The 25,613-nt window shown below is 54.3% G+C and overlaps 5 protein-coding genes across 5 annotated transcripts; 2 read left to right on the top strand and 3 right to left on the bottom strand.

Annotated features, from left to right (window-relative positions):
- Positions 1 to 3,625: 3,625 nt before the first annotated feature.
- Positions 3,626 to 4,999, top strand: V2A60_002121 (Zn(II)2Cys6 transcription factor domain-containing protein; the record flags this gene model as incomplete). The annotated part of the gene is made up of 2 exons (XM_083253473.1): positions 3,626 to 4,204; positions 4,259 to 4,999. The coding sequence occupies 2 exons, from the start codon at positions 3,626 to 3,628 to the stop codon at positions 4,997 to 4,999; spliced, it is 1,320 nt and encodes a 439-aa protein (XP_083109599.1).
- An 8,937-nt stretch (positions 5,000 to 13,936) lies between these two features.
- Positions 13,937 to 14,740, bottom strand: V2A60_002120 (A4/G1 family peptidase; the record flags this gene model as incomplete). Its single annotated transcript, XM_083253472.1, has 1 exon — positions 13,937 to 14,740. The coding sequence occupies one exon, from the start codon at positions 14,738 to 14,740 to the stop codon at positions 13,937 to 13,939; it is 804 nt and encodes a 267-aa protein (XP_083109598.1).
- A 1,404-nt stretch (positions 14,741 to 16,144) lies between these two features.
- V2A60_002119 (uncharacterized protein) lies at positions 16,145 to 17,998 on the bottom strand (the record flags this gene model as incomplete). Its single annotated transcript, XM_083253471.1, has 5 exons — positions 16,145 to 17,083; positions 17,158 to 17,532; positions 17,615 to 17,647; positions 17,721 to 17,800; positions 17,935 to 17,998. The coding sequence occupies 5 exons, from the start codon at positions 17,996 to 17,998 to the stop codon at positions 16,145 to 16,147; spliced, it is 1,491 nt and encodes a 496-aa protein (XP_083109597.1).
- A 2,183-nt stretch (positions 17,999 to 20,181) lies between these two features.
- Positions 20,182 to 21,861, bottom strand: V2A60_002118 (UBX domain-containing protein; the record flags this gene model as incomplete). Its single annotated transcript, XM_083253470.1, has 2 exons — positions 20,182 to 21,660; positions 21,727 to 21,861. The coding sequence occupies 2 exons, from the start codon at positions 21,859 to 21,861 to the stop codon at positions 20,182 to 20,184; spliced, it is 1,614 nt and encodes a 537-aa protein (XP_083109596.1).
- A 693-nt stretch (positions 21,862 to 22,554) lies between these two features.
- V2A60_002117 (GNAT family N-acetyltransferase) lies at positions 22,555 to 23,615 on the top strand (the record flags this gene model as incomplete). Its single annotated transcript, XM_083253469.1, has 2 exons — positions 22,555 to 23,063; positions 23,270 to 23,615. The coding sequence occupies 2 exons, from the start codon at positions 22,555 to 22,557 to the stop codon at positions 23,613 to 23,615; spliced, it is 855 nt and encodes a 284-aa protein (XP_083109595.1).
- Between the last annotated feature and the right edge of the window lie 1,998 nt (positions 23,616 to 25,613).

Here is a 25,613-nt window from a genome sequence, read left to right as displayed (position 1 = left end):
ATGACCCATGCTCAGAAGCCTCCCAGTACTGGTACGGAGGCTGTAGAGCGTGTTGCCTATCTTCTTTCAACCCTGACCGTCGACTCTGTCGCGTTACGCCCCTCGAGCACGCGAGGCGCTTAGCAATCACTACCATACATCCATGTTGGGTTTCAGTTCGAGTGGTACAAGCAGCTGTTCTATATCGTTGGGCCGAATTTGAGTTACACGAAGTCTACTATTGACCCTCGGAGGCTGGATGCTAAGAGTCAGAACCACCTCTTCGAACAGTGAGGTCCAACTTACGTCCCTACCAACAAAGCGGATAAATATTATTATTCCAAAGTGCAACTCTGCGAAGCCGATGATATCAGCGTTGGGAAGTTCAAGACCGGCTGGTGCCGTCGACGAGCAAACCCTACAGGTAGCTGCGGGAAGCACCGGCGCGAACCGTCAGCAGGCGCCGGCGCGACCCCAATGTCCAGGCTGTGCCTGTTCGATGCCCAGCTGTACAGGGGTGGATTATGCAGACGAATCCGGGTCAAGCCCGAAAGTAGAACCCGAGAACCAAGAATTTCTTCGCATTTCTATGGGCTCGCAGATTTTTTGGGTGCAACGTATACTGCCCGTCAAGAGAGGACATATGTTTCAATTCGTTGTTTGTCAATTATAGCTCGTGGCCGGACCGATTTCCTCGCGAATTGCCCACCACTCGGTGCTGTAACGCATGGCATCGACGTCATATACCAAGCATAACAAATGACTCGGGTTTCAGCATCCAAGTATCAGCTCACTCCGCTGCCTGGTACCCTCAACGTGTACCTACCTCTGTCGGTCCATTAGTTACAGTGGCAAGCTGGGCAATGAACCACCGCTCCAGGCAAAATCCGGCTATAGCAAGAGGAGTCGAGAGCTAATTCGCAATCAATTGGGCATAATCACTGTGAGAGAGGACGGCGCGCTCTTTTGGTAGACAAGACCAACGCTACAAAGATTGACCGAGGCATAACAGAGCTGGCAATACATCGGGCTGCCCCCGGTGAGGACTCGTCTCAGAGAAAAAAAAGAAGCCTCTAAATGTGTTCTAGGACTGGGGCGAGCGCGCCAATGGTGGAGAAAGAAGCACACAGCTCGTGCATGCTGCGGCCGCCTCTGCGACCTGCAGGCCGCTCCGGGAACGGGCGCCGCGCGGGACCAAAGGGCAGTTCTAGCGTACGACCTCCTGACCAAACTTCAACACTCCCCTCAACGCCACCACCGCACGCCCCCTACCAAAACGCTCATGTTGCGTCACAGCTTGTTGTCTCTTCCCTGAGCTGGTGGGAGTGGGAGGTGCAGAGGTGCACTAGACTAGTGGAGGTGGGCAATGGCTCGGCGGTGGCTCGGCTACCAGATGGTGTGAGAGACCATTCGCGGAGCGCAACCCAGCTGTTATGCAGACTGCGGGAGGGGAGGCGGAAGGGGCCTGTTCTTGTCGCGGAGCCTGCCATTGCCTTTGCTGTCATCCTGCTGTACCAGTACTCAGTACTGGTACCAGTCGCGGGCCAGCCAACAAGCCTGTAGCAAAGGACAGACACAGCCAAGCGAATAGGCCCAGTTTGCCCTTTGCTACGTTGACGCCCCCTTCTCATCACTGGAACGTATTTGCACATTCGTCCTACTTACTGAGCACTGCCCTTATGTTGTTGCGTGCGGCACTACTCGTACGGAGTACCGGTACTCACTCACTCACTGGATGTTGCGACGAGGCTTCCGCACATTCTGTAGCACGTAAGCTGCTGTTCCTGCTGACTTCCGGCCTGGACATTGGGCAGCAGACACCTCGTCATTTGGATAACTCCCATCCGCTCCACCAACCTAGGAATTCTGACTCTCGCTTATTGTCAGAACATTCAAGCGTGTGTCGTCTCTCAAAGCGACGGAGCTACGGTTGGAATCAGAACTCGCGAGCCTTTCACATCGCTCCCGCGAACCGTTGTGTGTCATTGACGATTATCCTGACATCCCTGCTGTGCCACGGTGACACCGCTTTCGGTGCCAAACCTTAACATCCCATCTCTCCGAATTGAACGGCCACACGCGTAACCAGGTCCCGTTTGCGCAGCAACAAACGGCGTCATCTTCAAGGCATCATCACCGCCAGCGTCGACCTTGCACGAGTCGTTCCTTGCTCACATACTGTTCAACGGGCGCAACTACAATCGCGAGGGGTCTGCCGATATCGAGAGAGCCAAATCCCGTCATTTATCGCTGCATACTATAACGGTGCGTATTCCCCGTCAACATTGACGACTATGAGCTTGGCCGCCCGGGATATTCACCAAATGGCTGCGCCTCGCGCGCCGTGGACAGGAGCAATTGCTGGTGATCGTGAGCTTGTGTACCAATTCGAGCAATGGCAGGCAGGCTCTTGCTCCCACTGAGGGCAAACTGTCACGATCGGTGGCATCACAGCAGAGGGTCACGCAGCGTTGTGCCACCCAGCTGTCGCTCCGCCCCCAGCCTGAAATCCTCTGCACCCTGCCGGTTGGTTGCTTCTGTCCTTGCCACTGCACTACAAGGGCCCTCGCATTCGCCGGGCCGTGGTGGTTCGCTGGCAGCTGGGTAGCAATCCCAAGACACTAGATCTCGGCCGTGGCGGCGCAGGGCGGCGGCGCAGAGCTGTTCAACTCTGGGGCAGTTGTGCCGTGTCATAATAGCGGAAAAGTCTAACTGAGTCGCAGGCCACACACCCCCTCGGGGCATTGTCTAGCTAGTCAGTGGACAGGCAATTGGGCGACTCAGCAGCTCTGTCGCCCACGATCTTGCTCCCGTTGGCTTGGAACGAGCGACGCAAAGGGTCGCAAGTCAGGCCACGACCCGTAATTTGCCTTAGGGGCGGATTCTTAGCGACGCCCACAGCGAACGACGAGAACGAGCTGGGAAACCTCGACTAGTTTCTGTCTAGGGTGCAAGGGCGCCCCTACTTACTCTTAGCACCTTTGGCTTGAGGCCCAGCGCTGGGAGCGGCAAGACACCGGTCCATCCGCCCGCTTCTGCATTCCCGCTCAGATGGTCTCTGCTCTCTCCCGCTAACGTATATACATACGGCCCACCCTCTTCAAACACACACGCCCCCCCCCCCCCCCCCCTCTCTCCCCACCACCACATTGCCATTTACTTCCACCGCCAGCCGGCCTCTGTGCTTCTTCTTCCTGCGACAACCCTCTTTTTACGCATCCGTCAAGGGCTTCGCGCGCATCCCGTACGTCTCTTGCTGGCTGTCATTTTGATTTCTCAAAACAGCTACATGCGGGCTCTGTTCTTGACACCCTGCCTCAAAGTCACTGTCATCCATCTGGCCGCGCTATCCACCGCAGCCACTCCTTAGGACGTCCACCGACTCGCTAAGAAGCCGCGTTCGATCTACGTTGCAAAGATACAACGCGCCTCGCTACAGTTATTTACTTGCGCAACTTGCCACTTCTCATCGGCGCATAATCTCTACCCTGACCTCATCACCCTCACCGACTTCCAACTTAAACTCGTCATCAAATGCGACTTTGACTGTCTACCTCGTCAGACTCTCCGCCGTCCCTCGCCAATTTAACCTACTGGTCAGTGGCTGTATCCCGGCCCCCAGTGTCCATTGTAGGACAGACATAGCATGGCCGACGACCGTTATCGTCGAGAGTATCCTCAGCACGTTCGCCCAGAGGATCATTCGCAATCTTCGCCACACTCTCGCCCTTCTCTTGAAGAAGCTCGACACGCAACCGAACCACGAGGCACCATGGCAGCCTCAGTAACCTTACCATCCATGCACGATCCTCACGGAGGAGGCTATCCAGGACAACCTCCTCCTAGCCGCGGCTATCCCCCGGATCCACGGTACGCCTCGCCCAATAGTGGAAATGGATATCCGCCTCCTGCGCAATCCGGCGGACACCCCTCGGGCTATCTGCCTCCTCTACAGGCCGGATCTGATCATCGTTCGCAAGCGTATCCGCCAGAGCATCGCAGCAGCTACTATGATGACAGACGCCACCCTCAGTACAGCGACTACCCGCCCGACTATTACTATCGTCAGCAGGGTCCGCCTCCAAATGGCTATTCTCGTGACTATCGCGGTCCTCCGCCTGGCTCATACCCTCCTGATTTTGGCCAGGGGGTCGGCCCCGCCATGGCGCAAGCAGCACCGCGACAGCGAACCTCCATCGCTTGCAGATACTGCAGAAAGCGCAAGGTGTGTATCTGCTGTCCCTCACTCTACTAACCGCCACGCACTAACAGACGATAGATACGCTGCAGTGGCTATCAGAGCGCCCCGGGGGGCAAGTGCCAGAATTGCGCAAGAATGAACCAGGAATGTATTTTCCAGCCCGTTTCTTCTTCGAGCTCTACGGCCTTTGTCCCACTATCTGCTGTTCAAGGTGGTGTTCCTCCTGGCACACAGCTCTTTGGCGCATACGGCCAGCCCCTTGCTCCCAATTCGGTACCTGGCGGTCACCATTACCCCCCTCATCATGGCGGACCGCCGCCGCCAGGTGGTGCGTACTATGGTCAGTCTGCGCAGTCACCGACCGAACCCTTTGCACCCCATGGTGGAGATCCCCGAGAGGACCCTTCCCTTGCTGTCGGCAAGCGATCTAGGGACGCTCAAGACCGAGACGAGGACTGGCGAAGACAGGCACCTCGAAGCGCTCACGATGATGATGCACGCAGGCGATCCCCTGCCGAGTTCTCCAGCAAGAGCAGCCCTGGTGGTGCTAACTACCCTTATCCCGCTGCTCGGCACAGCCCACATACCGCTACTGCGTCCACTGCTGGCACCCAATCCCGATCACCTAGTGGGCATAATGGCTCCAGCGGCGCTTCTACCCCAGTTCGCCAGCCTGGTGTGCCTGTGACGCAGACTCCGCAGGCACCAACATCGAAAATGAGCTTGAGCAACTTGGTAGACAAGAACGACATCGATAAGGGTATGATTGATCGTCTAAATCGTCCAAGGGACGGGGCTGGTCCCCCATCTCGCGATTAAAACAGGCCCTCCCCACTGATATCTGGATGTCCCTGGGACTACTTGGCTGGCTTCGCATTACTGTGCAAGATCAACATGCTTTCCACCGTCTGCTGCTGGCAGCGCACGTGGGACCGGGCCATGCGATGGAGTGTGTTTGTTCACGCATTGGCTAGCACCAACAGCGCGCAGAGCATACCAATCAATACAGCAACCACCATAACAAACAACAGAAAAACTTAAACACCGGAACGGCGCAAATCTAGACGGAATTCCAAGTTTGGCAACAAACGCTCAGTCAGCATCTGTTTATCTTTCTTGGCATCTTTGAGACGTGTTTTTTCTTTTCTTTCTTTTCGATTTCGCTCTCGGCTGCGCAGAATCTTTTTGTTTGTCCCCTTTTCCCGCACATGGTCGTGCTGCGCAATCGCTTGTTCGACTCGACTGGCCACCGCGGTGTTTTTATAAATGCTCGTCTTTTTTTTGACTAAACGTACGAAGATGGTTACGCCTCACGGCACATATCGGTTGGCTGGTTTTTTGTTTTTTTTGGCTCCCTGTTTATATCCCTGTTGACCCTGTTATATTTACCAAAACATTTAGCGCGCCGAACCTGGAGCGCAAATACTTGTTTGAAGCTCCTACCGAGCTTCTGGGTATGTCACCTCCAGTAGGACTTGACTGTTGCATTACAGACGGACTGTTTGGTTCCCTGGTTTTATGTAATTCTATTAGCAATGCAGGCCACTAATGTTCTTAAATTCGCTCTTTGCTATTCTGTGATGCTTCCTATTTCACAGATGGCCATGGCCGACAGTGCAGAGGTGACGACCAATGCAAAGCATCGACGACTGACTAAGTGAGTGCCGCCTTTCGTGACGTTTATACTACTTTCTCTCGCATCATCTCTTTCGAGCTGGTCTGTTTTGAGTTCTCTGACGGTCACGGTGAACCAAATTCAAAGCTAACAGGGATAGTTTGAGGCAGTCGCTGACTACGGCTGCTAACTGCTAATCAGCTCTGCGACTATCATACCAGTACACCCCCTTCTCACACGGGAAACGCGAATTTCACTAAACCGTCATGACCCACAGAACAATGAAAGGCCTACTGCATACTGTCATGGGCGGTGAGCATACACGGGCTTGGGAGGTGCCCACGAAGACTTGCGTCGAATCAGAAGACAGAGTTGGGGTCCGAGCAGAAGCAACAAACTCACTCGCGAGCGGGCGAGGGCAAGTATTCTAGTTTATTGGCGGAGACCACAGTCACAGTGGGGGATGTACGGGCAGGAGGGTGGCGTTCTGATGTTGAGCAAGAGAACTTGCCATGGTAAGGGCCCGTTTGCTTTCCCCCCCTTTTTTCAAAGAGGAGACTGGTCGGGCTTGTCGGTCTCGGGGACGGGAGCGGCCTTACTCGATAATACGCCGCGAAAGGTAGAGATGGCCGGCATGGCCTGGGTCTCTCACACGCCTGATTCAAGCGCCGCCTCTTGGGTTCGGGATTAGCCCGAAGGATGGAATCTAGCATGCAACTCGGTGCAGACAAGAGAAAACTACGTGGGAGGGGATGACGCAAGGTCGACGACTTGGGGTGGTGGGAGGGCTGGAGGGGCAGGAGGAGGGGGGGAGGGGAATCAGAATGGAGGGGTGTTGGAAACCAAACAGCCTTTCTACCGGGAGGATGGGACACGACCCAAGGCTGGCTTGACCTTGTTGCAGTGGCGGACTGGCGGGCACCTGGCCCTTATCCTGGGGCCCCCTTCCTGTCCGGCTTGCGGACTCGGATTTGGTGTGGTGTGCACTACCGAGGATTGGCGGGCGGTACCTACATTAGGGTCATCCGGACGAGGCACCCGAACAATGGTCAGGGAGTAGGAGGCAAACACTGGGGCGCTGAAAGGCGGGAGGCTCCGGCAGCGTACACCCGCAACTGTGAGGGTGATGACTGGTGATGCTTAACTGCGAAAATCCGCTCGCCCTTGGCAAAGATCTTTCCACCTGCTGTGGCTTGGATCCAAACGCGGCGGTGACGTTCGGAATGGATCACCTGTGGGTAGATACGTATGTCTCCTGCATTTCATAGACCGCTGCGGTACTATAAGAGGTATATTGACCAGTTTGCTCAAGTCAACCGGAAACAGCGAGAAGAGGGGCTCTTGTACAAGTGGGCTACAGAGGCTTCCTAGACGCAAAGTAGAGAGACACCATAGGGAAAGGCGAAAAGAGGATTCAAGAGAACAAGCACGTTGCGAAGGAGCGGAGAGGTCCATTCGGTAACTCAAATCTATCGCGGTTAAGAACCTTCATATTGACATTAACCCTCACACGGCGTTCGCTTTGTTTCCCCTCTCTTATTGTGAAGGCTGCGTCTGTTCACATAGAGATGCGACTAGCGAGATGCTTTCCGCATGACTTTGCTAGAGCTATTAATTGGACTTTATTAATCAAAGTGCTATAGCCCAAGAATACAGCACAAGGTTGTCTTCCCGTTGACTGGTGTGTCGCCCCTGTTCGCCGGATTAGGGCAAAGGGCTCGCATCACCACCTCCAAGTAGTGGGAATAGTGCGGACAGCCCCACAGAAGAAGAAAAAGAAGAAGGCATCAGAAACTGGAAATGGAAGTCGGTAGAAAGTGGACAGGTCAATCTGTATTCGGTGCTACGAGCATGGGGCAACTGCGGGCAGGAGATGGCCAGAGTCAGCTGGACAGGAGACGCCTCTCTGATTTAAGAGGCGGCAGAGTTTGCAACTAATACACTTGACTGGAGCCCATACTATGGGGGAGGGGGCGTGTGAAGACTGGTCAAGAAAGAGAATACAGTTGAATGACTGATCGAATCGGCCACTCGTCCGAGGAAACATGGCGATTGGGGAAAAAGATGAGAAAAAACGGTGGTGCATTAGTGCCACGGCGAATCGTGCGACTACCTCCGGGCTATTTATCCCCATCTGCGGCTATAGGTGAACACTTGAAAGCTGAACAGTAAACAACAGGTCGAGAAAAGATGACTGGTTCCTTGCATCGCACGGTTAACAATGACATATCATGAACGGCAAGGGCCGGCGGCGCATACTTACTAGCTGGCCGGGATGCGGTGTAAACTTGAGAGGGGGAACAAACTCGGGAGAAAACCCGCCGTCTGCCTCGGAAGATTACGACTTGACGCAGGGCTGAGACATTCTGGCGATATCGAGAAGAAAAGCTAACGCCGGATTTGGGGCCATGTCTCAGCGCTCCGCATAACTTGACTGGCTGTCTACCGGTAGCTCCAGACTTGTAGCAGGCAAAGCCAGCGCGCGAGGAATCGGGCTTCAACGGTTTAGCTAGGGCTCATCAGCGAACTTGTGTCTGAGGCAGGCTACGAATGCGGCCGCCTGTTTAACGTGAAACAGAAAGTCATCATGTGATCTTTTTTTTTTTTTTGTGTCCGGCCGCCTAACCGAAGGAAGCAACCAGCGAATGAATGGCGTGTTGTTGCATCGCAGAAACGCAGACGCCAGTTTTCGTCGTCGCGAATTGCAGGTACGTGCGTTACGCGTCTTTGTCGTCGAGGGGTGGTGGCGGTGGCGCTCTGATTCTTTACTATTTCTTTCTTCATAGCGGTACTTGGTTGACAAATTCCCCCCCGGCCACATCAACGAGGAGTGTGGGAGAGAGCCCAGTGTCGGAGGTTTTGGTGCTTGATTGCCTTTGGTGGCGCGCTATCCGATCGCCCATCCCACCTGTATGTAGGGTATGGTGGTTTCTTGGGCATTCAAGGAATGTAACAGCAGAGACCGAAGTATAGGGAAAGGAGTGAGACTTTCTCCAAGCGGCTATCTTGGCTGCCCTCGTGGTCCTTTTGGTGCTGAAAGGGCCTTGCACATGCCTTCGGAGACAGTCCGCGGCACAGGGCTCGCTTACACACGGAATGTAACCTTGACTGGTGGAAGATGAGCTGAGGTATACAGCTAAACTACCTGATCTGATTCGTTGGTAGTGGTAACACTGGATATCACAGAGTGAGGGTCTACATCTGTCTGGCAAGAGACTATAAGATGACTGTGCAGGCATTGTTCAGAATCTGCCTGCAATGCCCAACGTTAACCGCGGACCATATTACACGCACACCTACTCCCACAGCCAAAGCCCCGTTAGCAGCCGTGCAAAAGGAGCCCACTAGGCGGACACAAGTCACGGATCAGGGGGCGGCACGACACCGAGGAGGGCCGCCCGCCCCTCGTGGACACTAGAGTTCGGGATGCGCGAGCAGAGGAAGTAGCCGGGCGCGGCCGCAGCAGCAAACTCTGACGCCATCGACCTCGGTGAGGTGGAAACATCCCCATGGGAGAAGGAGTGCAAAGAAAGGGAGGGGGGAGGGGAGACGAGCGGAGTTGAAGCCATCACGCCTCCGCAGCATGCTGTGTGCCATAAGAGGAGCAAAGGCGTGTCTACAGTAAGGATATCGGGATGAGGGAGGGCTTCGTGACCCGGCTCGAACGGGAACAGCGGCAACACCGACTCCGGCGGTCAAGTGGCCCCCTTTTTGGTCCTCATGGTGGTTGCAGCAGAAGCGACAGCCCTCTTTGGGGCGGGAGAACCGCGCTGTCGGAGAGGGAGACGAGCAACCAACGCCGTGGTGGGCTGGGCTTCCCCCCCCCCCCTCCCTTCTGCTCACGAGTAAGGGCGATGGTGAAGGAGGAAAGGTGAAGGACAGTGACTAGAAAGGTAAAAGACGAAACGGGTCAAGCGGGGGGAGGGAGGGGGGACAGAAAAGGAAGGTGTGGGTGTGTGTGTATATTGGCGATGGCTGTGGCTGGTGGTTTCTGCAATGACTGGAATGCGGAAGATCGCTGCATTGGGACGTGGGCGCTGCCGCGAGCTTGGGGAGACTTGAGCCCGGAAGCTCTGCTCCCACAAAGGACGGCTGCACGATTACACCATTGGCAATCGTAAAGTCAAAAATAGAGCAAGTTTCTGTCGTGCGGGCGCGAAGACGCAAAAGAGTGTCACCAACCCCAAGGTGAGCAGAGAGAGAATGGGTGGTTTGGCACAGACGCCACCGTTTCACGAGGAAATGGCGTCTGTGGGCATAGAAGGGGACTATAAAACAACTTGATATGTTTCATATTACTAGTTCGATAAAGCTCTGATGCGGACAAAATCTTTTTGGCCTGGACTGTCTCCGAGTTCTCAATCTTTCGCTTACACGCCCAGTGAGTCTTTTTTTGTCGGGGAGGGAGCAAGGCGGCAAAGGCACAAGATTGTCCACACTCAGTGGCAAGGCTGTCAAGATCAAAAAGAATCAGAGATGAAAATGGGACTAGAGAAAATCGGACAAAGCGTTGGACCGGAAAGTAGACGGGCACATAGCCCGTGCAGCTACGGCAAGGCTTTTTGAAAGGCCTTTTCTATTCTCCGCGCCGGGCCAAGCAAATCAGGATGTTTCGAATGTGTGGATATTTTTTGTTTTCTCTTGCGCATCATACTTACAGTCTAGTAGTCCTTGGCTTTCTAGCAGAAGGCGAAGCGATCGATGTGTTCAAGCTCTGATGTAGTTGCACCCTGCCGTGCTGCTATACTCTGGGCTTTCCTGTCTTGGACAGCAAGGAACGGATGAAGGGCACATAAGACTGACTGACTGACGGACTGACTGACTGACTTGTCATATTCAAGACAACTGTCTCCTCGGATGGTCATCGTCTAATAGTAAGGATAGTTACCAACATCCTGGCAAGGTTGCGAGTTTCTGTGGCCGGGGTAATCGTTCTGGCCGGACATCGCATGCGCTTCAGCCTGCGCACCTCGCAGAAACTAGTGCGAAGTCCGCGCGAATGGCCCTGCACCGAGCTCAAGGAACGGTTTCCAGCGTGACCAGCTTCTCGTTATATATCCCCTTTCAGCTAACGTCCAAGTATTGACATTGAACTGGGTTGCATTTGTGGCGGCAAGGTTTGGTCAGTTGTCAGAACTGAGAAGGATGGCTCGGCTCCTTCCGGGGTATTCGGGCCACCAGGTTCGTGCGCGCGCATCTGGCATCGTGATCCGGGGGGGGGGGAGATGTATCTTTAGCAAAAGAGGAGACTTGCAACGCTCAGGGTAGTAGTTCCATTCCATGCAATGAAAGAGAGACGGAAACGAGTCATGGGCACATCCATCGTACGTCTCCTTCAGGGAGCATCGCGGGGTAATCGAATCATCAAACATCTTACAGGGTCCCCCTTTGCAACTCGGAAACGTTTTGATATCGGGGCACAAGAGCGAGCTAATCGTTAGCAGCTGGTCCGAAAACCAGGGCGTTCAGATACGTTCATGGCTACAGTATAGTCAAACAACTCTTAGCGTAAGCCCTGGTGGTTCCAAGGTCAAGCTGTCTCAGATTCTAGTGTAATAGTGCTCTCTCTAGTAAACGCTGCGTGTCACATTCGAGGAACTTGGTGGCAATGTTGTCAAGATTTGCGACAAGTACAGTGCCAGGGCATTTGGACGTTGCAAAGGGTCCAGGATTAACCGTACATGCTATTTGTGGTGATTGCCAGCTTTATGTATATAAGATGGCGAGTACCATGGACGCAATACACATTGCTCTCTTAATTTGCGCATATATAAGTCAAAAGACAGCTTTATACATCTACGCATGATATAGTTCAATTTCCCACCGAGGCTTGTACGCAGAATTCTGCCGACTCCGTGGCTGGCGGACGTAGGGACTCGGGAATATGTTGCAATTCCATCGCTGGTATAGGGTAGCAACCAGGCACGACATGACCTGGTACCCTCTTCAAGTTTCAGTCACTCCGGGTAATGACAACAGATTCTATATCACAATGATACTAAAAATGGCATACCTACTTGAAATCCGGACAATCAGGTGCTTCTGTAAGTAGAAATGGACTTGACGTCGGCAATTGGCTGGAGGGTCATGACGGGATGGTCATGAACGGCATGTCTGTATCCGTGTAGCAAGTGGAATAGAAAGGATGCTGAAACCTATTCCTGGCTTACGAAAAAACCTGTTCGTGTCCTATGACATGCTGCTTAGTATCTGTCCATGTCATCCACACGTGAGGGAGCGCGACAGCCGGCTAGCCAACATTATGAATACTAGGTCACTCTGCCAAAGACAGCGACTTAGATTTGTGACTTTGTCAACCACTTGTGAGATCTGTGAACCATGGGAAAAAACCCAAAGGAGAAGTCGATTACCAAATAATCTCCCGTACCACGTCATGGTTGGATGCTTCACACTGCATTCATCGTTGTCGTGTGGTTCCTGCGCTGGTATCATAGCTGGGCCGGCTACGACGACGACGACGACGATGCAGAGAATGATGAACCGCAGAATTCAACGACCAAGAGAAAGGTTTGTGCAATAATGATAGCACTGGGTTCAAATGTTTCTCATGATGGTTGTGTATAGGATAGCTTCAAGTGTGCCGACTTGGCTGGCCGCGGGGGTCCTGGCCGCGCCGAGGTCGGGCAACTTGTCCAACTTGCCGACCGAGTGCCAGGCTCCTATGCCATTGTAACGAGATTGAATGATCGAAAAATCTCGAAGAGAGCCTTTTTGACCCAATAACGCTTTCATTAGATGGTAAAACACCCCTGTAATCTTGAGACTCTGTTGGCAGATGTGCTCTGGGAGTGCCGCAAGCATCTTTGTTCATTCCATCAGTAGGTGCTGACCAGCAGTATTTGGGGTTTCGCTTTACGTTATCCTGAAAGAAGAGAGTTCTAGACTGGGGGGTTAAGTCATTGAAGTTTTCAGCGCGTCTGCTGATGGTTGTTATGACCATGGCTCGACACCATGACCACCAATTGATTCCGCCTCCATCATCTTAGTCAAGGTTGGTGCACTTTGAGGTACGGATCTGCCGCTCTGAAAGTTTACTATATTCATGGTAAGATGATCAAAAAGGAAGATTGCAAGTGTTATTCTCATCGTCCAAGCTACTGCTTCCTCTTCCCAAAGAGCTCACGCACCGGTTCAGAGACTGCAAGCCGCAGCAGAACCCACTGCCCCCAAGCTTTTGCTACAACCATGACCCCTTCAGAGCCGCGAGGTACGGAAACTCTTTTATGCAATCCAGAACTCCAGCCTACCGTCGATATGACCTTGGCAGGGTCGAATCATCCCATCGTGCCGACCTGCGCAGTGCGACGCTAGGTCCGGGCCGCGTACTGATAAGTCAAGCCCTACGGCCTCCAACACACTCCAATGTGCGTGCCAAGACGGCAATCTCCAAAGAAGGCGCCGCAATCACCCCCCGGGCATGCTTTGGCTGCCAGATGGTGACTGAAAATAGCCATCCTACACCAGAGAAAGGAGGGGATAGATGCCCTCCACACCGGGCCTCGGTGCCGTGGCAATATGATTTTCACATTCCTTTCCACAGTAAGGCTACTTCGGGCCACCATCAACAACCGTAGTGGGCGTTGTCTCGTCGTTGGTGACGTCAAACACTGATGAATATTGAACAGATTGTCAGCATTGAGGATGGACTCGTCTTGAGAAAAGCATGTTGGGTTGATTTGAACCTGAACAGGGATGATTGCTAAACTTGAAAAGAGGAAGAAACAATAGAAAACAACAATCAGAACGTGTGAATAATCGACTCGGAACAGGGAAGAAGATTGGGTACGGGAATATTTTTATTTTATCTTATCTCATGCTATCTTTTACTTTTCCCTCTGTTTCTTTTTCTCTGCATCCAATGGAGAACTTTCTACACGGGTCACAAGTGCAGGCACGCCGCCAACCAACAGCTGAAAGTCGGACTGTATCAACGTCGCGTTAGCGACCGTTTGTAATTGAGTCTAACACATAATGGGCTGACATGTATTTGATCCCGTTCGAGTCCCTGTTGGTAGTTTACATTGCAACAACATGAATATTATTATCATTAATACTAGTCCGAAATATTACTTCATCTAGATACAAATAACCCCATGCCCTCCTCTCCCCTTTTATATATATCAAACAATAGCTTCCGCGGCCGTTGTGTTTCTCGATTCTTGCGACCCAAAATCTCGGACGTAGGAGCAGTACACGCCGCGGCGGTCCGAGGCGCAGCGCGTCCTGTCGCCGCCGTCGATGCGGACGTTGAGGATCTGCGCGCCCTCCGGCGTGACCGCCTGCCCGGCGCCGTTGCGCGCGTAGGCGTCGGCGAACGCGAAGCGCCCAAAGTCGACAAAGTCGACCGGGCGGCCGTTGTGCTTGTAGTCCTCGACGATCCACTCGGCGTCCGTCTCGCAGAGCGGGTAGGGCGTGACGCTGGAAAAGGTCTTGGTCCGGGAGCCGCCGCGCGTCAGGTTCTCGACGGTGGTGGTGCCCGACGTGCGCGAGGTGGCGTGGACGGTGAGGCGCAGCGCGTCGCCGGCGCCGACGGCGAGCGGCGCGCCGGGGTACGCCTCGGCGTCGTACTGCCACCACTCGGCCCAGGTGTGGAGGCTGCCGTCGCCGAAGACGGTGATGCCCGTCTGCAGGATGGCCGTGTGGCAGTCGTTGCCGTCGATGCCGACCCAGATGGACGCCGACGCGTCCGCGGCCTGGCCGCTGATGGCGGGCACCGTGAGCACGCCCGTCACGTAGTCGTAGCCCTTGCCCTCGAGCACGGCGCCGCCCCAATTGGCGTTGACGACGTGGTCCGCGGCGGGCTGCACGGTGGGAGCGCCGAGAGCTTGGCTGGCGAGGACGCCGAGAACGAGAGGGCAGAGGGCCTGCATGCTGCGAAAGATGGATGAGCTGATGAGTGGCTTTTCTTTTTGGCTTGTCTGCATTGTGAATTGGGGATGGGTATCACGAAAGCTTTGACCAAAGGAATTAAATCACTTCCCTTTACACAATCTCTCAGTGTCTCTCGTCTTCGTACACCAAACTAGGTCCGAGTCCTTGAACTGAAAGGTCCCCGTATTCTTTGAGAGTGTCTAAGTAGGCGGTTCTTGGTAAGTGAGCTTGAGAAACCCTGAGGGGTTACCAGAAAGTTTCGAAACTCTCTGAGGGGATCCTGAGTCTCGACATAATCTGGTTCCAATAAGCAAAGTTTGTTTTACGTAAATCCCACCCGAAAATCATAATCCCCCCCTTGCCGGGCAAAATTACTTGTTGGTTTCATGGTCTGAGTTGCCGGGGGGCTCAGGATTTCAACACAGGAATGTTGTACCTGCCTAACCAAGTTTAGTTGCGTTGCCAGGACCTCAGTTATCCATGTCGACCAGGGAAAAAAAGATGACATCAAAAGGTAAGACAGCGATTTCGGCGGCTATTGAGTCGTGGACGTATTATCAATGGCATGATCATGTAACCTTGACAAGACTTGCCAGCTTGTGGCTAGCCGGCGCATGGGGTTCTGACCCGAGCATGGACATGGGTCTACACTGGCGTGGCGTCGGTAGAATGAAAACGGCGTAAAATGCATGTCAACCGTCTTACGTTTTTTCCGAGACTTTGCTCGCTGCTATTTGTCGCTTCCTCGTCGAGACGTGGCCCTGACGAGAAAGAATAAGCCATGCAACTTACATATCGTGGGGTATAACTCATTGGTAAAGTTGCTTTCTATCTACGCACTGATGAGGGCGAAAAAGGGGGAGGAACCTGGGACTACTCAGTAGACTAAACAGGCCATGAAATGAGTGTCTTACATAGAACTCTTTTGAGGAGGCAAATCGCTGCAAGCTGGTCTTCGAATCGAAGCAGCTTGTAGAACAAAAAAAAGGGGGGGATTGAGGATGGAGAAAAGGTGCAGAAATAGGATAGAGAGTATATATATTGAGGCAGCCTCCGATGGTCTAATAGAATGTAGGCTGTCTTACCGTGATGGCTGGCTATTTACAAGAAAATAGACGAAGATGAGAATAAAAGCGGATGGTATCAGATGGGGACATGACAGGAAAACAAAAAACCGAAAGACGATTCTGTTTCTAAGCAGTTGGAGAAACGGGGTGATAAGGTCGTTGTCAACAAATAAGCTGTAAAAATGGCAAGGCTAATGACGAACAGAAGACGCGAGAAATTTGCTCACAACAGGCCGTGAACCGCAACTTCAGAACTGGCCTAGCTGGCATTGGAGACGCTCTGTGCACGCTAGATGCTCTGGAGTTGGAAATTGCAGCGCCTCGGCTACATGTTTCATTTCGGCAGCTTCGACATGCGGCTGAAAGAGCGGCACGAATGCTGGCCAATGCTTACGCCGTGGATTTGCCTTTGCCAGACGCGGCAGCGGCCTCATATAGGTCCTCAATCGACGTGTCTTTGACTCCCGCGGGGCCAGAGCCAGCGGCATCGTTACGCAGAGCTGGGTGGCCGCCAGGGGGGACCGCAGCGGGGGTGAATCCAGGGTGGAATGGCTCCTGAGGCAGATCATCGTGTGCGGCAGGTGTGCGTGAGCGTGATGCGCCATTGAGGGTGTCGTCGTGATGTTCCGGGTCGGCAAATGGATCAGCAAACGGATTTTCGTCGTCATGGGCGGCGCCATTTCCTTGGCCCTGCTTGCCCTTGGAGGACGAGCCGGAGCCGGAGCCGGAGCCGGAGCCGGAGCCAGAAGCCAGACCTAGAGTGGGGCCGACATCGACCCCGGAGGAATCAGCCTGGTACAGGTCCGTCTGTTTTCCCTTTGCGCTCCGTACAGGTAGCGCCGGCGAGTCGAGTAGGGGCGAGACGGGCTCGCCAACGGGAGTACCTGCGGCAGGAGTCGTCTCTTCGGAGCGCACATTGAGTCCGAGTTGCTTGCGGGCGCTTAGGACGGAGCGCTGGTGGTGGTTGAGGGCCGTCTGCAGCTGCTCGTTGGTGTCGATGAGGCTCTCCATAGTTTCATTGTCGGGGCCGGGATTGGTGGAAACCATATATCCCTGAATGCTTCTTGAGGCGCTCAAGCAACGATCGGCGAATTCCTTTATCAAGTCATTGTTGAGTGTCTCGGCTGGAGGCGTGTTCATGACAACCTGTTCGAGAAGCTTGGCAGATGTTCGCGCTTCTTCGAGGCGGCTGGCGAGCTCGACGCTACTGGGCAGCTTGTTGTTGGTGTGATGACGGGAGAAGTAGTTTTGGTTGTTGGCGTTATTGTTTGGAAATTGTTGTTGCGGCTGGTTCGTGAGGAAGGGGCGCGGGGCCATTCTCGGAGCGTTCTGTCAAGGGCATGCATATTAGCTACTGTCACGAGTGGGCAGGAACAAGCAGCACTGTGCATCTGGGAGCGTACCCCGTATACGGCCTGAATCTTAGTACGTTCCTTGGCCCACATGGTTAACAAGACGGACAGGTTGTCGTCGTAGGATTTGGTCTGCTGAAAGTCGTCGAGGGTTTCGATGAGCATCTGGCGGACGTTGAGGTCCTTGGTGCCGCGCAACAGGGCCTTGCACGTGTCGGCAAACTTGGCGTCAATATTGCGGGTGAACATGGGGCCCGGGTTCTCAGTGAGGATGCGGAGGAGCATGATGGCATTGTATTGCCAGGCGGCGCGGCCAAAGTAGTCTTTGGACATGAACTTGCGGATGAGGCGAGCGCATTCGGTAGCGGCGGCGGGAGAAGACTCGGCGGCGTCGACAATAGGCGGGAGAAAGAGGACCTCGTCGCCCTGCAAGCGAGACGTAGCTATGGTTAGCGGAAAGTCCAAGACATGACAGCCTGGATGGTGGGTGCCGCGGCGAGCGACCTACCTGGACATTGTATCCCGACTCGCAAAACGCTTTCTGTAAGGTGATGACGGTTAGGAACGACGCGCAGTTCTCCCAAAGAATAGGCGCAAAAGAAAAAAAAACATACCACGCTGTTGTGAGCCGTCTTTTCGGGGGCTTCACCTTCTTGGGGAACGGCAGCGGCTGCGCTGGCGGAGGGAGCTGGCACTGGTAGAGGCGAGATGGTGTCAGCGAGTGTTGGTCCGGCCGCGTAAACATGTTTCGGGGAGGAGGAGGAGAAGGAGGAGGAACAGGACGAGAACAGCGGAGGGTAGCGTCAGATGGGAGGGAGAGTCGCGTACGTGTGCTCTTTCTTTTGATGCCGCCGAGCATCTTGTTCATGCTGAGGCTCTTCATCGACTTCATGGCGGGCGGCTGGGGCTGCGTCGAGACCAGGATGCTTGTATCGCGGTGTCGGGCTGGGGCGGGTGGGAGTGACAGTGGTTCAGTAATAAAGCCCGAGGCAGCGACGGGGGTTTTGCGATGTTGGAAGGCAAAGGGGCCGCTCGCTGATGGGCGGGCTGGGACGAGGGGCAGGATGGAGAAGAGAACGGCGCTAAACGCAGGAATAGGGAGCGATCGGTGTGCAGCAATACAGGAGGAGAGGCAAAGCAAGCCGCAATGTCGCTGTTCAGAGGAAACAAAATCAGAGAAGGGGGAAAGAAGAAACAGGCTGACAATGGAAATGGAGATGTTGGCAAACGGGGCCTTTTGGAGGTGATGGAGATGATGGTGGTGGTGGCAGTGGTGGTGGCGGACGGCTATAATAAATGGAGTAAGTAGGAACCTCAGTATTTTGGCTGGAGCACGGAGCACTGACGCGCCAGGTTTGTACTGAGTAGCACTGTAGCAGTACCTTGAGTGCTGAGTAGCTCCCTGTAAGTTACCTGTAGGTATCTTAGTAGTGCCTGGACAGCTATAAAAGGATACCTACTTTGCCGGAGCACTACTCAGGTAAGGTATCTGTAGCCAAGCTAGAACACTCCTGCCTCTAGCAAATCACTAACAAGGACCTGGTGGCCCTGAAGACTTAAACTTCCTAGAAACGAGTCAATACAACTTTCATTCGGTAGTGACAGCAGAGCGCCATGACAGGCTGCCATAGCCAGGTTTGCTATGAGCGCCCTGACGATGTGATGAGGCGGGCCACTCAGAGGCTGTGCCCTGTAGCGCAGTGGGGCTTGGCTTAGCTACCGGTACCTTTCCAGTAGGTACCTAGGTACAGCAATTGGTACTAAGCGTGAAGGGCACCTTTCAAACAAGTACCTACTTAGCTAGTATCTCTGTACTCTGTAGTTACCTTTCTACTTTGCTTATTAAGTACTTATGCCCAGCAGCCAACCAAGTTAAGTACCTGACTGGTCAAACTGGCCCTCCGAGAATAAACCCTTGTTCCCCATGCCAAGACGAAACACGTACGCAATGTTTACTGGCTCGTTTTTTTTAACTTCTGTCTCTTCTTCCTGTCCCTCTACTCATTTGATGAGTGAGTACGCGGCTGTAGCGAGTGTTCGGCCCCTACGCAGTCAACCCGTAAAACTTACTCTGTACTGACAGCGAGCTGGGTGACGCCCAAGTTTGGCATCTCCATCTCTAAATACCGAGGCAGATAAGTAAGTACTTACAGGTACCTACCAGGGTCCTATATAATACCTAAGCAGGTACTCGCGTACCTTGCATCAGCAGTACTTTGAGCATGCATGTAGCTTTGGTCCCCCTGTCTTTCAAGTCAGCAATGATAATGATTGTCCAACTTGACGAAATTATTCAAGGGTTCAACGCCAGCAGCCGCGCGGCCAGGCATTAACACCTGGCCCGATTCGGCAACTCCCGATGGGGCTAGCAATTGGCCGTCGGCGCCAACCAGACGACGCCTCAGGCAGCAACAGGATCAGCAGTAAGTACTAGTCAACTCCCATACATACCACAGCAAGTACAGCCAGCATCTTGAAGATTCTTATTCATTTACTGTCTATTCTTTCTCTTGGTGATCTTTTTTGTCTCCCAATCATCAAAACGAAAAGAAAAAAATATCATCAGCTTCACCATGAATCCACCCCCTGGAATGCTTATCGAGACCCCCGAAACCTCGCCACCACCTCCGTCACGCGGCTTGCGTAGAGCTTCCCCGGGGTGGCTGTGCAAACGAGTACATCATCATGTAGGCACACGGCGCACCTGACAAAAAAACTCTCCCAACGGTCATCCCTCCTCCTACTGCTAGCCGCGCCGCTCGCCAGTGTCGCGTGCGTCCTCTGCCCAGTCACGTCTGACCATGTCGCATGTGCGACTCAGTCAACTATACGGAGTACATCGGGGCTTCTTGGCTATTGCGTCGCCTCGCCACGGCTCACATCTACTGAGTACACCCACACCATACTGCTCTCACTCCGTCTCCCTCAACATAGAGAGTCAGATCTAGGAGCTCAGCCTGTTGCCCTTTTTCTTTCTCGTGTGAGATTCCTATGCATTTTCATTCATTCTTTTCTTTCCACGGCTAGTATTACAAAGATCCCTATGCACCACCGTCACCACCACCTCCCCGTTTCTTACTCATTCACACATTCCTCCTCCGCCCCGTCTTCTACCGCCTCCACGATCAGGTTGCCGGATCGTCCAATTGTCGCCCCCATCGTCTGCGTTTCGCTAGGCTCGTAGACCACCCGTGGCAGCGTCGATGCCACGCGGAACATGTACTTGTGCTCGTAGTCTGCCGGCGGCTTCTCCCCGCCGCTGTTCTCCTCGTCCTCACCTTGCTGCATCATCCTCGTCATGACGTCGTAGCACTCCACAAACGCGTAGAGCTCTTCGACCGGCGCGTCCTGCGCGAACCGCCTCGTGATGCGGCCCGCGCCAGACGCCTCGGGCATCTTGAGCGCGACGCGCACCACGTCCTTGTCGCCCGCCGGCGGCTCCGGCCGGATCCGCGTCGCCCGCCAGGCCTTCCACCGCTCGCCCTGCTCGGCCCGCCGCGCCGCCGCCTTGGCCTCTTCCACGGCGCGCTTCTCCGCTGCTGCTGCCGCCGCCGCCGCCTCCTTCTTCTCGCGCGCCCGCTCCCGGTCAATCGCCAGGGAGCGCTCGTAGGCCGAGTCCTGCTGGTCGCGCAGGGTCCGCGCAAATTGCTGCGCGCTACGCTCGGCCCGGACGCCCGCCATGTCCGCGCCGTACTTTTCCACGGCCCCCTGCAGCTCCGACAGGTACGTCGCCGCCGGCATGGGCCCCGACAGCCGCTTGACGATGCCCATGCGCGTGCTGCCGCCGCCGCTGCCGCCGCCCTCTTTGGGCGTCAAGCAGACGAGCGCCGAGAAGGGGAACCGGGTGCACTTGTACTCGCGCGCCGCCTGGAACGCCTCCGAGTCGAGCACGTTGCCGCCCCAGAGGATCATGTTGCTCGACGGGTCCCGCACAAACGCCACCACCTCGGGCGCCAGCAGCGTATCCCGCACAAACGCCGCCGTGTCGTCGTGCTCGGGCGAGAGCAGCACGACCAGCAGAAACTTGAGCTCCTTCTTGGCCAGGTCGTGCGCCTGCGCTAGCCCGCCCTCGAAGAATGGCAAGTCGTTGTCGCCGCCGCCGTGCTCCTCGTCAAACTCGCGCTTGAACCGCGCCGCCGCATCGCGCGGCATCAGCATACGTCGCCCTGTCGTACCCGCGCCGCCACCGCCCTGCAGCGCCGCCGAGAGGCGGTTCGTGAGCAGCGTCGGCCGCACCGCCGCGGGCAGCAGCGACACGGCGTACAGCACCGTGCGCAGCAGCACCGTCGCCGCCTGCCAGCCCCAGTTGAGCGGCGTCAGCAGCAGGCCCAGCAGCCAGGGCGTGCCGTGCGTCGTCGAGGCCTGCGGTACGATGCGCGGGGCCGGGTCGGTTCGTTCGCGGCGCGGCGCGGCCCGCGAGTTGAATTCCGAGGCGAGCAGGCTCTGCTGCAGGTTCTCGTGTCGCGCGGCGACTTGTGGGATGGCCTGGTTGGCCGCCATGGCTTCGGCTAGGGGGTCGGGGCCTTCGCCGTCAAAGAACTTGGCGATGGCAATCTAGATGTTTCCTGCTCGTTAGTACATTAAATGGCGCGGTTGCTCTAGTTGCCGCAGTGTATTTACCTGCACGTTCCATTGCGAACGTTGCAGCAGCGGAACCGCGTCCTTGACTTCCTGGTTCGTCACGGCCAGGTACTGTTGGAGTGCCTCTTGCTGCGTTGGGGACAGCTGGCCAATGTCCGTCTCGTCGTCGGCCATATTTGCCGTTTCCGCGCGTATCGTCGTTCCCGATCAAAGCGATTTCCTTGCGCGTTCGTGTGTGTGATTTTCTTCGTTCTTTTTCTTCTCTCTCTCTCTTTGGGTTCAGGGATGTCGAAATGCGTTGTTTGCTCGTGAGATAGATAGGTAGCTTCTCAGTGGTGGCTGAGAGCTGTCGAGGCACCAGCGCCAAGTCTGATGTAATGGTGGGGGGGCCACAGACCAGCTCCGTTCCCGGCTATGTGCATTCGAATGAGACGAGATACTTTTCTAAAAAGAAAATTTCTGTAATCAGATTTTATAAAAATATTTCCGTTTCGTAGATCCAAAGGTCAACTCAATTTCGTGAGTTGGATTCGCCTGCTCCCTTCCAACTTGTTTCTGTTCAGCCATGTACTCAGTGTGTTGATCGACTCCATCCACCACCGACCTTAAAAGAGTCATCCACATGTCGCGACTGCGCCCTTGAAAAGACCACATAGAGCTACAGCTAAGAACGCCTCAAGATTCTCAATTCATTTCCATTTCATTCTTCAAGTTGGCAAATTTCTGGACCACAGGGCGCTGTACATTGTCCAGTCATCAGTGTATTACGCCAATCATTCACCCCGCAAGCCAGTTGCCAATTGCCTGCTCTTGCAGCTTTGGAAATAACGGGCAAGGTCATTCTCGCTGAATCAGAGTATCAGAAATATGGCATCCAAACCGGCAGCCTCTTCCACAGTCTTGATTCGCCAGGCCGCGTCGCCCGAGGACCTCGCCGCCGTCATCGAGTGCTTCCACGCCTACACCGAATGGCTCGACGAGGATCTTTCCCACCAAAACTACGCCTCAGAGCTGGCCGGCCTGCCAGGGAAATATGCGCCTCCGACGGGCTCGCTCTTACTGGCCGTGGACTCCGAGTCCGGGGCTACTCTGGGCTGCGTCGCCCTGCGCTCGCTGGAGCTGCCCTCGAGCCACCCAAAAGCCAAGCCCGGGCACCGATGCGCCGAGATGAAGAGATTGTTCGTGTATCCCGAATCTCGCGGGAGGCGGGTTGCCAAGAAACTGCTGCTGGAATTGTTGCAACGCGCAAAGGACCAAGGGTACAAGGAAGTTTTTCTAGACACCCTGGCCAGGATGGAGGCCGCCATCAGCCTGTACAAGTCGGAAGGGTTTGTCGAGGCAGAGGCATACAACAACAGCCCTTATGTAGGCATGGTGTATTTGTCCAAATCCTTAGAGTAGAAGTATCGAGGTTTGCACTCTCAGATCCGCTGTACACGAGGGTATAGCGAAAACGCCTGCCTTCATCGATTCGATTATCAGTACAGATCATCTACTTATACGTGCTGCCTAGCCACGGGTTGCTTCCAGTTCTAAATCCCCGCCTATTCGTGGAATACGACTGACAATACATTCGATCCAGTCGGCAATCTACAACAGCGTCCTTCTTTGTCGTAGCCTTTCCACTTGACCATGTATCTCGCGACCGGTATCACTTCTCCCGCAACTTTATGCAAATGAATTGGATCCTGCTCATTTTCGGCGACGTGCCCGAGAAATACCGGTGCAAGATGCGCAATTTTGTCTACAGACGGCTCCTGCATAGGATGTCAACGCAGCAGTCCACACTCATACTCTCGCGTGCGGACGAGTTTCTCTCGAGCCGTCCTGTGGCCAACCCCGAGAATGGGTCGTCATCACCCGAAGTCAATGAAGCTTTGAATCGGCTGTTCCAGCGCCACGGTGGAGCCTTGACTCAGGCCGCCTAGGATGAGGTTGCGGAGAGGTACGTGACCGAGATCCTCCTCGACCACTGCCATACTTTCAGACTGAAATTCTGGCTGTATCTGGCGGTCCGCCAGGTAGAAGGATCCTGTGTGTGGGTTAGGACGAACAACTACGTGAGCATGGCGCAGCCAAGGACAGCCCAGTGGCGGTGCTTCGACGCGGGGAAGACACGAAGCGAGCATGCGAAAGCAGCGCTGTCAGGCTCTGCCCCGATGAAGCCACGGCGATATCGAGAGATTCTGCGCCGAGACACTCCCTTTTCGAGCTTGAATCGTTCAGACGCAAAATGATATGGGTACGCGCTGTGCTCGCCTCCGTCGCAAAAAGCTGCGAGCCTGGCGACCGCGATTCACCTGGTAGGAACACCTATTACTCTGCCCTCTTGGACCGTGGTTGAAATGCATAAGGTCAACTTGGACGAGAACCCTCACTCTCGTGGACAATTTCCTTCAAAGTCAAAGTCATCGGAGTAAACATGGCTAGGATAGATTGTTCTAGCCAAAACACCCAGGTCTCATATGAGCTCGGATTTACACATGAAAATCCGTTAGCTCGCTAGATCTTTGCCTCCCAGCGACCTACACAACACAAAAGGATCGAATTTAATACTCAGGAACCTCGTGAGCATTTGATAAACTATATCAACCCAGGATGTGGGAAAACGCACGTTCGCGTGGATAGCCGCATCGAAAAACGTCCCATTTCTGATCGTAAGGTCTACCAGATATGGCTGGTCATGCAGGCCCCGAATGTGCAGACAATCTCTTATTGATCTTTGACAAAAGTCCTGCCAAGCCCCGCAATAGGCACCATCACATTGATTTCACTCTTGCCCCGACCGCACGCAGCTGGAGTGGAGGCAGGACACGCATTATCACAACGGGAACCGCACCCTGACCAGGATATCAATGGATCCGAGTCTCCTCTTTTACTTACATCCCGTCATGCGACATGCGCAGGAAGTTGGGAGAAATTAGTGATTCGAGCAACACCGATATTTCAAGGCCGGATTTTTTAAACCTTGATTCTCGCCAACCAGGCCCTCAATCCTTTGGTCCGCGAAAGCTGTCGGAACAAATGAATTTGGTCACGATACCTGATATGTCTATAGCGTAACAAGTTGAGATGGGGACAGGCGCCGTGCTGCCTGCGACCGAAGAATCATAGCACCCAGCAGCCACGGGTTGCCACTTGGGTAGGTGTGGTGACAGTTGTGATCCGATGGAGCTCACGATGCTACCTGCAGTAGCAAGTTCAATTTGTTAGCTCCAATGCTCTATGGCCAACATGGTCGCCGATAAATAACAGGACTTTTCAAATGCGTGGGGAAATGGGAGGATATGGCCAATATCGTTGCGATATACATGGTTGTGGCGTGGCGCCATGAGGCTGCATGGCGCATTAAGTTTTGTAGCACTGAACCAAGCACACCGTGCTGAGGATAGGTACAAACCCGAGTTTTCAAAACATGGCCCAAAGTCCCCTTTGAGATACCTTACCAGTTCTCCATCATGTAACTAGCTATCGAAAAGCCCCGATCAAATCTAGATGTATCGTTTGGCGTCAAACTGGGCACGATATCCCAAGAACAGTAACTAGCCACAGATTCCAATAGACGCTAAATACAAGGCTGTGGGCACTTTTGAGATGGGCGTCAAGCCCAGCGGAGACTATTGATTGAGTTGACCAGGGTCACCGGCGGAATGTAACGGTGACTGAGGAAGGTGACTGGTTTAGCCTCGCTATTGAACAAGTACTGCCACAGCATAACATGTACTGAATATCTGCTTTCTGCGGGTGGCTTACGAAGCATCGCGGAGACGAGTTGGATGCAACCTTGACTTGAAATTTAGCTGCAGGCCTTATTAGCACAAACTTCTTTCTTCTTCCTTTCAGCAAACCTATTCATTACACACACCTCTCTTGTACCGTACACCGCGTTTCGCTGAAAGCAACAAACATTCAAATCCCAGCATGCG

Source organism: Cordyceps javanica, chromosome 1 (assembly GCF_051103115.1).
Source record: "Cordyceps javanica chromosome 1, complete sequence".
Classification (NCBI taxonomy): Eukaryota; Fungi; Ascomycota; class Sordariomycetes; order Hypocreales; family Cordycipitaceae; genus Cordyceps; species Cordyceps javanica.
This window is presented reverse-complemented; position numbering and strand designations above follow the sequence as displayed.